This window comes from Lissotriton helveticus, chromosome 2_1 (genome assembly GCF_964261635.1).
Source record: "Lissotriton helveticus chromosome 2_1, aLisHel1.1, whole genome shotgun sequence".
Classification (NCBI taxonomy): domain Eukaryota; kingdom Metazoa; phylum Chordata; class Amphibia; order Caudata; family Salamandridae; genus Lissotriton; species Lissotriton helveticus.
Window position 1 is genome coordinate 2,104,625,154 of NC_136059.1, and position 15,111 is coordinate 2,104,640,264.

At 48.3% G+C, this 15,111-nt stretch overlaps 1 protein-coding gene across 2 annotated transcripts in view; it reads left to right on the forward strand.

Annotated features, from left to right (window-relative positions):
- Positions 1-15,111, forward strand: part of SAP30 (Sin3A associated protein 30) — a 154,694-nt gene that overhangs the window by 107,428 nt on the left and 32,155 nt on the right. The window contains exon 4 of one of the 2 annotated variants that reach the window (XM_078677076.1): positions 7,161-7,246. The exons of the other annotated variant lie outside the window; for it this stretch is intronic. Within the exon in view, the coding sequence (XP_078533202.1) occupies positions 7,161-7,202 (42 nt within the window). The 3' untranslated portion in view covers positions 7,203-7,246. Of the gene's footprint in view, positions 1-7,160; positions 7,247-15,111 lie in introns of those variants that run through there. 2 annotated transcript variants of the gene reach the window in all.

A 15,111-nucleotide genomic window follows, 5' to 3' on the forward strand; every position in this document is an offset into this window, starting at 1 on the left:
TGACCAGGGAGGCCAACAAGTGGTACAGGACCCACAGGTTTATGGTGTACGGACATCCCCGACTGAGGATTCAGCGGCATTCAATGCCTTGATTGAACGGGCGGCTGCAAATCATAATGTGGACATGCATGCCGACCCGGTGGAAGAAGATTTTTTGTTTGACACTTTCTCTGCCGCAGAAAAAACTGTTAAAACGCTTCCAATGCTAAAAGGTGTCCTCAAACATGCACCGGAAATCTTTAAGGAACCAACCAGGGCAAGAGTGGTGAACCCACGTATTGAAAAGAAATACAGACCGGCACCTGGAGACCCAGCATATATTCGGGGACAGTTGCCTCTAGACTCTTTGGTGGTCGCCAATGCCCGCAAACGGGCGAACTCCCAGTCGACGGGTGAAGCTCCTCCCCCAGACAAAGAGTCGAAAGTGCTAGAGGCGTCTGGTAAACGGGTGGCTGCACAGGCAGCCAATATCTGGCGCATATCAAACACACAGGCACTGTTGGCACGATATGATAGGGCGCATTACGACACCCTAGAGCAGCTCCTTCAACACCTTCCAGATGAGTTTAAAGAGGCAGCTGAGATGCTAATACAGGAGGGCAAGCTCATTTCAAACGCTACAATTAAGTGTGCGCTTGATGTTGCGGATACAGCGGCTAGAGCAATTAACACTAGCGTGATGTTGAGGCGACAAGCATGGCTTCGCATATCAGGGTTTAAACCTGACATTCAAACAACAATACTCAACCAGCCCGTTAATCCCGACAGACTGTTTGGCCCGGACGTTGACACCACCCTCGAGAAGATTAAAAAAGACAATGAGACAGCTAAATCCATGGGGGCGCTTCAGTCTCAGCAATTCAGGGGGAGCACTTTTCGTCGCTCAAGTACCCGTGGTGTTACCAGAGGACACTTGGCACAGCAGACGCATTTCACCAAAGGCGGCGCGCAGTCCTCGTACCCCAAGCAGGGTAGAGGGGGTTACAGAGGAAACAGTGCCAAGGGCAGGGGCAGAGGCAACAACAACTCCCGTTCCTCTGCCGCCAACAAACAGTGACTCTCTGTCACTGCCCCCCGACCATCCAACACCTGTCGGGGGGAGACTCCAGCAGTTCCTGCCAGTCTGGACGTCCATCACCACAGACAGGTGGCTGAGAAAACGTATCCAATACGGTTACTGTTTGGAGTTGACATCCACTCCACCCAACATTCCCCCAAGACAACGTCCTATGTCGGAAGAGCACTTGCACTTATTGCAGCAGGAAGTTCTTGTGATGCTACAAAAAGGCGCAATAGAGCTCGTACCAGTGGAGGAGGAAGGAACAGGGGTCTATTCCCTGTACTTCCTCATCCCGAAAAAGGACGGATCCCTCAGACCCATTCTGGATCTACGCCCCCTCAACCTGTATATCCTATCAGAACATTTTCATATGCTAACACTGCAGCAAATTCTTCCCCTGCTAAACCAAGGGGACTTCCTAGCAACCTTGGACCTCAAGGATGCTTATTTCCACATACCACTCCACCCCTCCCACAGAAAATACCTCAGGTTCACCATCGAAAACAGGCATTATCAGTTCAAAGTCCTTCCCTTCGGAGTGACCACTGCCCCCAGAGTGTTCACCAAGTGTCTGGCGACAGTAGCGGCGCACCTCAGGAGACAAAATATACATGTCTACCCTTACCTAGACGACTGGCTGGTTCAAGCAAAGTCGGAACAACAGTGCGCCGCACAGATGTCCCACACTATTCACCTCCTTCACAGTCTGGGGTTCTCACTGAACTACCCAAAGTCGCACCTTCAGCCTTCTCACGTGCGGCAGTATCTGGGTGCGACAATAAATACTCTGACTGCTACAGCTCAGCCAAACCAAGCGAGGATCGACAGCATTCAGTCGCTCATCCAAAGGTTCAGACCACAACACTCCCTACCAGCGAGAGTGTTCATGCAGTTGATAGGCATGATGGCCTCCTGCATCTTCATAGTCCTGCACGCAAGGCTGCATATGCGTCCGCTCCAAGAATGCTTGGCACATCAGTGGACTCAGGCTCAAGGACAGTTGAAAGACCTAGTGTTGGTGACCGGTCAGGCATACAACTCTCTGCATTGGTGGACTCCACATAACCTTTGCAAGGGCCGACCGTTCCAAGAGCCTGTGCCACAGATTATCCTAACAACGGACGCATCTCTCCAGGGGTGGGGAGCTCATGTGCTCCACTACACGGTGCAGGGACTGTGGTCAACGCAGCAACAAAAGATGCACATCAACTACCTAGAGTTGATGGCGATCTTCATGGCGCTCAAGTCCTTCAAAGTACATCTGTGCAACAAGGTCGTGTTGATCCGGACGGACAACATGACAGCCATGTACTACATCCAGAAGCAGGGAGGGACACACTCTCCACAGCTGTCTCATCTGGCTCAGAGCATGTGGAAGTGGGCCATTCAAAGGAACATCTTCCTCATGGCGGAACACCTCCCAGGCAAGGACAATCCGATGGCGGATCTGCTCAGCAGGTACAGCCATCAAATGCACGAGTGGGAGATACATCCATCAGTACTCCACCCGTACTTCCAGCAGTGGGGTCATCCGGAGATAGACCTGTTTGCCACAAGGGAAAACGCAAAATGCCAAAGCTTTGCCGCCAGGTTCCCTCACCCACAATCGCAGGGCAATGCGATATGGATGAACTGGTCAGGCAGATTTGCGTACGCTTTTCCCCCAGCGCCTCTCATTCCGCTGGTGGCAAGAAAGCTAAAGCAACACTCGATGACGCTCATCCTGGTTGCTCCAACGTGGGCACGCCAACCATGGTACACCACGTTTCTGGTCCTTTCCATGGTACCGCATCAAAGACTGCATCTCACTCCCAGGCTATTAACGCAGAACCATGGCGACATGCAGCATCCAGATCCGCAACAGCTCAATCTGGCGATCTGGCTCCTGAGGTCTTAGAATTTGGCTATCTCAACCTGCCTCCTGAATGCATGGACATCATCAGAGAGGAAGGAAGCCCACTACCCGAGCTTGCTATGCCGCAAAGTGGAAGCGGTTTGTCATTTACTGTACAGAGCATCACATTGACCCGCTAGATGCATCCATTCCTAACATCATCTGATATTTGTTACATCTTTACAAATGCAATCTAGCTTACGCTTCCATTCGGATACACTTATCCGCCATAGCGGCTTATCTCCAGAACAGGCAGCATCTCTCCGTTTTCAGGGTGCCTGCCATTAAAGCCTTCCTGGAGGGACTGAAAAGAATCATTCCTCCCAGAACACCACCAGCTCCTGTGTGGAACCTCAATGTGGTCCTCACTAGACTGATGGGCCCACCTTTTGAGCCGCTACATTCATGCGAGATTCAGTTCCTGACATGGAAAGTGGCCTTTCTCATTGCTATTACATCTCTCAGGCGTGTTGGTGAGCTGCAAGCGCTCACTATACAAGAGCCATTCATACAAATTCATTCAAACAGGGTAGTGCTTCACACTAACCCCAAGTTCCTTCCGAAGGTGGTGTCACAGTTTCATGTCAACCAAACTATTGAACTGCCCGCATTCTTTCAGAACCCACAAACAGTAGCGGAAAGAATGCTCCATACGTTGGACGTAAAAAGGGCACTCATGTACTACATTGACAGAACACAACAATTTAGAAAGACACAGCAACTTTTTGTTGCCTTCTCAGCCCAGCACAAAGGCAACCCTATTTCCAAGGCAGGAATAGCCAGATGGATCGTTAAGTGCATTCAGATTTGTTATCAAAAGGCTAAACGTAATTTAACGGTCCCCCCAAGAGCGCACTCCACACGCAAGTTGGGGGCCTCCATGGCTTTCCTGGGGAACATTCCTTTGGAAGACATTTGTAGAGAAGCCACGTGGTCTACACCACACACGTTTACAAAACATTACTGTGTTGATGTGCATTCCAAGCAGCAGGCAGCTGTAGGTCAGGCTGTTCTCAAAACACTTTTTCAGACTTCTGCAGCTGGCACGGGCAGCCGCCGTTGATGGAGGGACTGCTATGTATTCTATGCAATAGATATGAATTTAGCAGCCCACATGCCTCGAACTGAATATGCTACTTACCAGTATGCATTGTTCTTGGCATGTAGGGCTGCTAACATTCATATCGCCCACCCTCCTCCCCGGTGCCCGTAGCGGCTGCAGATCCTTCTTGCATTCAATCATTAGCATGGACATCATTTACACTATTTCACTCCATCTCTGCCACAATGGCTAAAAACAATCTGGGGATGGAGTCGATGCCCATGCGCACTGTAGTCCAGGGGAGGAGCCACCTATCTCGTGATACTTCGAAGACTCTTCCAGGACAACAATGTGCAGTCATCCGGACCCAACACTAGGCGGCGATCTATGCAATAGATATGAATGTTAGCAGCCCTACATGCCAAGAACAGATGCATACTGGTAAGTAGCATATTCAATACCCTTTACAAGTAGTAGGACCAATTAGTAGGACCAGCGGAAGCCCTCCAAAAACGCTTCCCATTATGGAATGTATAACTGCTGAAATAACTCAGAAGATTGTCTGAAAGGTGCTCAATAGTCCGAACCTTTGGTCTTAATAAATGCACGATTCCCCTCGTATCAGACATTTTAACGATATGATGTACCATTTCCCTGAAATCGACTGGTAAGTTCGTTCGGATTAGTGCCTGTAGCTCAGCTGAAGACCTTGCAGCCTGGAGATCAAAAGTCTCTCGGACTGAGGTTAAGGCCACATCCTTCTGTAAACGTACAGCTTTCAGTCTGCTCAGAGAATTAAACTGTATAAAGGAAACATTCAACGAAGGCCATAGCGTTGCCTCTCTAACTGTGTGGGTTGGTGGAAAGCCAAATTGCATACAAGTAACCCTGGAACTTACTCTGAAAAGATATGTGATGCCTGGTACCATCCCACAGCAACCTTGACCATTCAGCATCATATAGCTTCCATTCAAAAGCAGATTGAACATCAAATGAATCATGGCAGCTGGGGAACCCTTCAAGTGACATGATAAGTTGGCAACCGAAGCATTACAGGTTCCGTGAAGCAAAATATAATTGCAAACTAGAGACCCACTTAAAGCAGTTTCACAGTCTGAACCGCTGAGAGAAACTTCAGTGTCCCCATTCCTGCATCTAAATCTGTACGGTAATTCCCAATACTCGTGTATAAATCCCTCCCCCCCCCTATGCTTCATAGCTGCCTACCTGCTGGTACTGTGGACAGAATTTTTATTTTTTTTGCAGAGTTTTATATAGCGCGAACTAGACCCGAACCGAATCAGGTATCAGAGCGCTTTACATAGCACCAGTTACGTTACATGAGGACGGACACACATTCATTTTAGGCACGGGGAGATTAAGTGATTTGCCCAGAATCACAGGAGGTTTTGGCGTCGTTACCGAGACTCAAACCCAGATCCCCAGGTCCGAGGTCGAGCGCCCTAGCCGTTAGGCCAACTCCTCTCCCCAGTGTTGGAATTGGAATGTCGTGACTGGCAGTGTAATATAGCCATGGATTAACCATTCTGTGGAATGTGACTAAGACACGGTGAAAGGTAATTGGTCCAAGTTTTTCAATGTGTAGCATTGTATATTTTGCATCTCTTTGTGCCATTAACATCTGTCTTTCTGTTAGATTGTATGCCAAAAAATAGAGTCGTGCTTTTGATGTAGTGCCGGGCATGTGGCCAGAACGCATTGATTGCAGCGTCCAGCTCAATATTAGAATGAGTCGCAATTGTGATTGTCCATGTTGAAGACTAATCCTGTTCCATTATATCTATAGCAGAAGACACAATGTTACCCATTAAGTAAATTCTAGATGATAGTGTGGTCATGCCATTGTTAACCACGGCCAAAGCCTTTTCTAAGTGAGCCCTGTCAATCTCACGCAATCTCTCAGCACCCTGCTTCTGGGAGATTTTCCAAACCTCGTAAATGGTGTATAAGAGGCGCTTTTGACTTGGCTTCTGGGGACCTAACAAAAAATCCCTCAGATCCATGTCATCTGAGAGTAAGGACAGGTGTTGTTTAACCTGGCACAATGTTGAGGTTTTTAGCCACTCTAGGCATAACTTCCCAACACTGTAAGATGTCACCACCCTGAGTGTCCTGTTTTTACATAGCGCTGGCCAGGCCTATGGATACTAAACCCTTCGGAAGTAGTCTTGAATTGTGACTGACACCTATTTGTGTCGATAGGCCAAACCAAATATCCCTTCCAATTGGGGTCAGATTAATTATACAAATCATCATGTAGAATGTCATCGAATGCATCCTCACTATGTTGCGTAGAGTTTTGCCATCCCTCAAAGTGTTTAACTGTGGGAATCCAAGGTATGTTCAAGTCATTGATCTTGGCTGACCCAAGATAGAAAGTGTGTTGCACTGTGTCATTCAGTAAGATTATCTGATTTGGTATGAGGCATGCTCTAAATAAAGCCTCAGTTCCCTGAATTTGCCAATCTTTAGTCCCCCAGTCAGATTTTGTGTCTGTAGTGTCCTTCCAAAAGTCAAAACCCTGTAAAGAAAGCTGGGTGATAAAATAAGCAGAGTATATCTGTTTCGTGTTAGTGAGCATATTTTTCTTTGCAGGTGTAAGTGCAACCTTATAATAAAAAAAAGGTCGGGTCTGATGTGTTAAAACCAGAAAAATAAACAAACTTTTGTGCGAATGTAGCTGAACTACCTTTTGGCAGTGTTGGGCAATGTTCCTATTGTAAGCGAAAACTTTACGTGGAATACTTACTTTGTGTAAGAAATGATGACCATAGTGTTGGTAACAAACCACGGTGTTAAAATTAAATGTATCATCATGCAATTCATTATTTGAAAATGCTGCAGATTGTTCTAAATCAGGCAGTGTAGTATTTACAGTTTCAAAGTCCCAATCACCAGTGAAAGTACTGAAGATGATGATATGACTTAAAGAAATTCTAAATAAGTGTGGTATTTTTTAAAAGTTCAGTTGGACCATATACATCGTATTAAACTATGTCTCAAACTATTCCTTCAGGAACTAGAACTGCTGTAATGTTCACTAAGGACATGTCTCTCTGTTCACGGTGTGATGATGCATGCGGTTTCAGGACCAGGTTCATATGTTGTACTGTGAAGCGTTTTGAGAGGTAATTTCCATTCAGGTGCAGGAAAAAGACAGAAACTACACCTATCTAGAGGACTAGGAACAGTAGAACAATTGCAATCCAGAGCTGTATCCAGGGAAAAACAAGGTAAGCCTTTTTCAGCCAAAGGTAGAACTCCCAAATTTGTTGTTTGTGGAAAGCAGGCGGAGGTGGTAACTTGGGTTCACTGAGATCCAGTGAGAAATTATCAAAATCAATGAAGTAGCCAGACGCAGTTTGATCTACCTTTGGTCGCTCAGCAGGTTTTGTAGAACTGGCAGATGTCTCAGTTTGAGACATATTCACATAGATGTTGGTGTTAGGCCGACTTGAGATCTGTTTGTCATTTGTAGGTACAAACTCCATTCCGTGGTTGATAACTCCTTCTCTTCATGGAGTAGAATCTCCAAATATTATTATTCTTTCTGTCTGAACTTCCTATATGGTAGTGAGAGGAGATCTGGTGCTACCCAGGAGCCCACGCACCCTACTATTGAGCATTGGCCACATAGTGTGGTTTGATCAGATCAATTGAGACAAATCTTCTTTTTTGCTGGCCAGAGGTGGAAGAAGTACTGTTCTTGTTCCTTCAACAGCCAGGATAGGTACTGGCACTCTGTAAGATGGCTCAAATTCTTTTTTTGTCTAAAACCTTTTCTCCGACCGGGTCCCCAAAATTCGGGACCCAGGCAGGTCTTGCCGTTACAGCTTTCACTTCTCCAGCGGCGGTGCATTTTCTTGGATGTTGCTTTTTAATGCTGAAATTCATTGAGTTCTGGTGAAATAGCCAAACGATCATTGATGTCAAATGGTTTTTCTTCCCCCACTGTGCTGCCACAGTGGAAGTCAGGTACCCACAGTCTAATCCCGAACAGGACTTCATATGGAGAGTACGGCCCCCACTAGGGAACTTCTTGGCATGTTGTTAAGTGCCCTCCGGACCCCATATATGTGATTGACCCAACTGCCAACCGAGCCCAATACCATATCTGTTAAGGATTGCTTTAAGTCCTGGTTTTTCCTCTCCACAATTGAATTTCCCTCATGATGATATGGGGAGTACCACACCCAAACTTCCAATGGCTTCTTTGTAAGCTAAACTCAGGGCCACGGTCAGAATGTAATGTGCCAACTGTGTATGTCCCTATGAAGACTTGTAAATCCTTTATAACAGATTGGGCGTCAGCCGAGCACTGAGGCCACACCCACAGGAATTTAGAGCATGAATCCACTGCCATCAGCATGTACCTGTAAGCCCCATCAGATTGTAGGGGGCCACACTGGTCCATACAGACACATGCGAGAGGTCTGCCTGATATCAGTAATGGTAGGTATTCTTCTGGTGTCTCATCTGGAATATAAGTATAAAACACATGCATGTGTACGTGCATCTGCAGGTGGGAATTTAAATCAAGAATAGAATACCTCTGTCCTGAATGCCTTGTGTGCCTCAATCACGAAGGTTACCGCCACACCTATTGGTGGAACATCATAATCGACTAATTTCATAGTAAGTGCATGTCTGCAATTTTTTTGTGAAATGTTAAGCGCACCTTCCTGCTCAGCTTCCTCTACACTAGCACCACTCTTACCAGCGTCTCCAGTCTGAGACATTATGGGAGGAAGCTTTTAAGAAAAAGCGATAAGGTTTTGCGCATTGTAGGGAACTATATCCTTCAAGCTTGAACACACCTACAGCCTACAAATCCACCGCAGCAGAGTAGGTTTATCCTATGTATTCATAGGATATATCTACTTCGCTGCGGTGGATCCTTTCCCATCCCACTCCAGATGTCTCTTGGTATATGTGAGTAGGGGTCTCTGAGAAAGCACGACTGAACTACTCAGATTTGACCGTTAAATAAGAACCAAACCAACTTTGACGGCGCCATGTAGTGTAGATACTAATAATACATGGGACCTGCGCGTTTAAACAACATAAACTAAGGGATTGATGTTTCCAGACACCCCCCCAAAGGATATGTCAGCCTTTAGACCAGCTAGTTCACAGTGCCACCATGAGCCCCCTAACCGTACCAAGAAGCAACTAGTTTCTAGCAACTATTGAACATGACAACTCTTGATCCTTCAGGGATCGTGGAAACAGTGTAGTACTTTTTCGATCAGTCAAACATGCTCACTTAGTCTCAGAGAAACACAGAATAAATGATGGGGACGTTTTGAATAAGCATTTATTAAACCAGCGTCATTCTAGTATAAAACATGTTTGCTGCAACAATCATTAGACGGAAACTGATGTATAAGATTACAAGTACCAACAGAGTAAATAAAAGGTAGAGTTCTACCATGGTGCTAAAACAGTGAATGTATATGCAGGCATATAGATACATGACAGTAATCAAGTGTACTTCTAAGATGCAAGCCCTACCTATGTGTACCTATCTTGTAAAGCCAAGAATATCCTAGGAAAGAGCCAACCCCATTACCTGATGGGAGTGAACGAAGGACCCCATCTTGGTCTCAAGTTGGACACCCTGTAAGGGATGTCAGACCGATGCGTGTTGTAGCTTCTGCAGGCTGGAATTTCAGCGTCTATTGTCAGTGTAAAGCTTCTCCTCTGCCTATCTAGTGTTGGTATGGGTCATCTGAAAGAGACACGTTAGTGATAGATTCCTTACATTAGAATATCACCAGGCGTCGAACTGGACTCGGAAAGTTTTTCGTCAGCAGAACCCCTGCGCGTCGGAAGATGGCGTTGTGCGGACCGCGGCTGTCGTTGCCGACGATTGCGCCGAAGTGACGTCATGGAGACTACTTGGGTGCCACGCATGCGCGCTGACGTCAGTTCTTTCTTTTACGCACCAGCAAGCGCAGATTCGGTTAGAGCATGTACACTAGTCACTTTTTGACTAACTTTTTTGAGACTTTTGTCTCTACTTCTTTGAGTCTTTGACTCCTGATGCCACATAGGGATGCCTGGGTTTAAATCCTGCAGGGCCTGTCACCGTACGTTGTCGGTGGCCGACCCCCATGGCATCTGTCTCTACTGTCTGGAGCGTGACTATGACCCCCGGTCATGTTCCGACTGTCTGGCCTTGGCTCCGAAGGCTTTGTGGGAGCAGTCCCGAAAGCTGCTGGAGGCCTGGCAGTCGTCTCCGCGCCATTCGAGGTCCAGGGGTCGCTCGAGGGACTCACCGCAGAGCCATCACCATCGTTGCTCGAGGTCAAAGTCTTCACACTCGGAATCCGGTAAGATACTTCATAAGAAAAAAGTCTCTGGACGCGGACGAGGGGGGCCAGGGGTTCTTCTCTCGCGGCTCCGTTGGAGCTTGTGAGTCCCGCGGCCTACCCACCTTATCCGGGTCCGTCGGCGAGTCCGGCTCAGGTGCAAGAATTTCTTGCTGCCATGGACCACCTTTACAAGCCTCGGGCTCCCACGGGCGTGCCATCGGGCCCAAGGCCCTTCCTTACCACCGGCTCCACTACCGGCTCTGCCGGCGGCTCCACACGGTCCTCTGCCGGTGGCTCCGGCGCCGCAAGGTCCTCTGCCGGTGGCTCCGGCGCCGCAGGGTCCTCCGCCTGACAATTTTTCTCCGGGTTGGGACCCTAATTGGGACATGGAGCCGGATCGGCGCCGTTCCCTGCGCCGCTGGACCATTTGTATTCCGCTGTCTCCCCCGCCACAGCAGCCTGTGCCTCCGGCGGTGGAGGAGGGGTACGACTGGGAGGGGTCTGAGGACCTTCTTGCATGGCAGTGCGAGTCTGAACAGGAGTGGGCGGAGGAGTAGGAGGATGCAGGGGCCTTGACCTCTCCTCTGATCCTGGTTTTCTCTCTCCTGCTGCTGTCCCGGAGGAGGGCACCACATATACTGTGGAGCTCCGCAGAGCAGCTGAGGCCCTTGACCTTTATCTGCCTACTGTCACTCTCAAGACCAACCTCCTCACTGAAGTGCTTCAGCCGGCTGCAAGCTCTATGGAGCCTCTGCTTCCGTTCAATGAGGCGTTAACGGATGTTTTGATGGGCACCTGGTCTAGACCAGCCACAGGGGTTCCTGTGGATAAGAACATGGCCAGGCGTCATCGCCCGGCACCGGGTGACCCTGCCTTTTTAACGAACCACCCAACTTCAGAGAGCCTGGTCATTCGGGCCTCCACTTCCCAAAGGGCAATTCCCTACTGCCCCACCAGATAAGGAATCAAAGAAGCTGGAGCAGTTTGCCAGGAAATTGTTTTCCTCTGCCAGCCTGGGCTGCGGTCGGTGAACACTGCATGCCTCTTGGACCGCTACTCTCACGCTGTGTGGGACATGGTGGCACAGACGCTGCCCCAGTGTCCGGAGGAGGTTCGGGCAGTATTTTCCCAAGCTGTTGCTGAGGGGAAAGACGCTGCAAAGTTCGCTGTCTGGTGTGGGCTGGACTCCGGGGATTCTCTGGGTAGGGCGATCTCCAGGGCAGTGGCCCTCCGTCGCCGCGCCTGGATGCGGTCCACAGGGTTTTCAGAGGATGTTCAGAGTTCCCTCAGTGACATGCCCTTTGATGGTACTCGCCTGTTTGGCGATAAGGCAGACAGTGTGCTAGAGCGTGTTAAGGACTCTCGGGCTACAGCCAAGTCCTTGGGTCTCTCCGCCACGCGCCCGGAAACGTCTGCTGTTAGTTCCTTTCGTGGCCACGGAAGGGGTGCCCCAACACATTCGTTCTGCCAGAAGCCTGTGCAGAACCAACCTCAGCAACGCCGTGGTGGCACAGGGGGCCAGCGTGCCTGTCAGTCCACCTCCGCTCAGGTGCACCCCACGCCTGTGGGTGGCAGGATTCAAGATCACCTCCACCACTGGCGTTCTGTCACCTTGGACAGGTGAGTGCTGCAAATCGTCCGAAGGGGCTACTCCCTCCCCTTCGAGTCTGCCACCTCCGTTCCACCCCATGTCGGGGATTACTTTGTGTTACTCCAACAGGAAGTCACGGCCCTCTTGGCCAAGGGGGCCATCAAACGCGTTCCTGGGCCAGAAGTAGGACGTGGTTGTTATTCCCACTACTTTCTGGTCCCCAAAAAGGAGAAAGGTGGCCTGTGCCCCATCTTGGACCTCAGGAACGTCAATCGCTTCTTCCGGAAGGAGAAGTTCAAGATGTTGACTCTGGCTCAGGGGTTGGCTGCCCTCGACCCTGGAGCCTGGATGGTAGCGTTGGACTTGCAGGACACATATTTTCATATCCCCATCCTGCCGGCCCACCAGCAGGCCAAGAGCATTTTTAGTTTGCCATGCTCCCCTTCAGCCTTACCAGCGCCCCTCGGGTGTTCACGAAAGTGATGGCAGTGGTTGCAGCTCATCTTCATCGGAGTGGTTCTGGATTCAACACAGCATCGAGTCCAGGATATTCAGGCTATGATTCCAATCTTTCAGCCTCTATCCCAGGTTTCAGTCAGGATGATCCTCCGGCTCCTGGGCCTGATGGCCTCCTGCATCCTGCTAGTGCAACATGCAGTGGGACCTGAAGTTCCAGTGGGCACAGCATCAGGGCAGCCTGTCCGATCATGTCCAGATCTCGCAGGGCACTGCACGACAATTGCAGTGGTGGCTCAGGAATGGCGATTGGGTCAATGGCAGATCCCTCTCCCTTCCCCAACCGGAGCACACAGTGGGGACTGATGCGTCCCTCCTGGGATGGGGTGGCCACTTGGGAAAGGCGGGGATCAGAGACCTCTGGTCTCCGGCGGAGTCCTGGCTCCATGTCAACCTTTTGGAGCTTCGGGCTCTCTGACTTGCACTGAAAGCATTCCTTCCCTCTTTCCGGAGAAGTGTAGTGCAGGTGTTCATAGACAACAACACCACCACCATGTGGTATTACAACAAACGGGACGGGGTGGTCAGGAGGCTCTGCGCCTCTGGACATGGCTGGAACATCAAGGCATTACCTTGGTGGTTTAACACCTGGCAGGTTCTCTGAACGCCAGGGCGGACAAACTCAGGCGCTGGTGCATGATGGATCACGATGTGGCGTCTGAACTCGGACGTGGCGCAAGGTCTCTTTCTGCAGTAGGGAGAGCCTTTGTTAGACAGACCCTCCAGGATTTCGCGGTTTGCCGCGAAATCAGCACTTTTGTAAAAATGCAGCGATTTTAACAAAAGTGCCAGCGAAATCCAGATGTCCATTGCTGCATCCGTGCTGCCTGTGACTTTGGACCCTTTCCATGAACATGGTTGTTTCTTAAATAATACATCTGGGTCCCCCTAGATTTAATCTATATGGGATATATATGGTAAAATGCTTATTTTTTTACATTCAATAGGTCATTGCGGGAAACACAGAATCTCTGCATTTTTCTACACATTGATTCTCATGTCCTCTTGTAAAAATGCAAACTGCTTATTTTTGTTGTGTCTAATTTCACCCTAAAGATTCTACTTGTAATCGCCAAGTATGCACATATACTCTGTCTTTCACATGAAAGAGTAAGCACCAAGAATTGTGGAGGTTTGTGGGAAGGGTGATGGCATAATACTCTATGCAATAGTATAAAAGGATATTGAAAGTCACTTAGAAGTTCCAAAACTTTTTAAAGGAGCTCAGCCTTCTGCGTTGTAATGTTCGTCTGTATGATAATAGAACTCCATGGCGACTTGCCTTATAACGTATGTATGGGGATAACTTATGGCATGTATTGCTTACCAAGTAGTCATATATCAATTGTTCCACACTTATTTCATTTTGAATGTACACAGAACATATATGTATTTTGTTGAAACACACGAGCACAGCTAATATAGCAAACAATTTGCAAATACGGCGATTGTTTTTTAATCAGTGCACAGTAAAATATGGGCAATGTTAATCAAATGTCATAAACTCTGAGACAGAAGCACGTGTTTCTCAGCTGGAATGCTTTATGCCTATTCACGATGAAGGCAGATAGAAGACGATCTAAACACCTGTGACACCCAGAGCGCCACTTCCTCCACCTAGAAGGGATACCGGAGGAAGACTTGAAGGAACCCTTTCCAACTGATCACTAACAGGAAATGACGACGTTTGTGCTAAAGTGCTCTCTGAAAATTCGTTTAGATCGCACGTGTACCATCGACTTAAACAGATCTTACAAGTTCAGGCTGAAGCCAGCAGAGTTATCCCTAGCGTCCACAGACCTAAATGGTGCAGAGCTCTGCCAGCAGAACTAACCTTCGAGTCACATAGACAGTAAAGGCTGCAGCATTAAACGCCAGAGCTATCTCTTGGGTTACAAGAGAACTGGTGGGAAAGTGTGGTGTATTTCCAATTACGCCCATGCAAAAGCAATTCTATCTACATATATGTAGTGAAAAATTGTGCTTGTGAAAATGCCTTCAGATTAATTGGACTTTTTAAAACTTTTTTCTCCATGTGGAAAACATCCTTCTGTGAGGGAAAAAAAAACCTTGTTGCGCTGTGATATGAGTATTAGCAGGGCTTTAAGTGGGATGAAAATACGGGGGTCTCTCAAAGGGGCGTGGCCGATGTAATTAAGGGCTTGGCTTTAAAACACTTTCGCTAAAAATCTGTGCTTAGCATAGTGTGCCGCCCGACTTGTATTTTGCTGTTTCTGTCATTGCAACCAGATATGTGATACAACAAGTAACATCATACCTACAACAAGTCAGGACTATTGGCTTTGTCAATGGTTATTAGTTGCATAAGATAAATAATTTGCAAATATGGCTTGTTACATATAATATTGAAAAAGCTTCCGCTTAAAGCCCTGGTGACGTCACAATGTTGCTGCTCTTGCTTTTCAAGAAGAGAAGGGAAATCCAGAAAGAAAATGACTCTTTAAAGGATTTCCCTCCCCCACAACACTCACCTGGCATGACGTCAGTAACTTCTTCACTAGGATCTATTCGCCACCGAAGCGTACGCGCGATGTCATCAGTTCCGCGCGTTGGAATTTCCAATGCGGCACTCGCTCTGCGACAATTTTCGTCGCGAGTGGAGCTGCGGTCTGTTGTATGCTTTTCCGCTTATACCACTTCTGCCCAGAG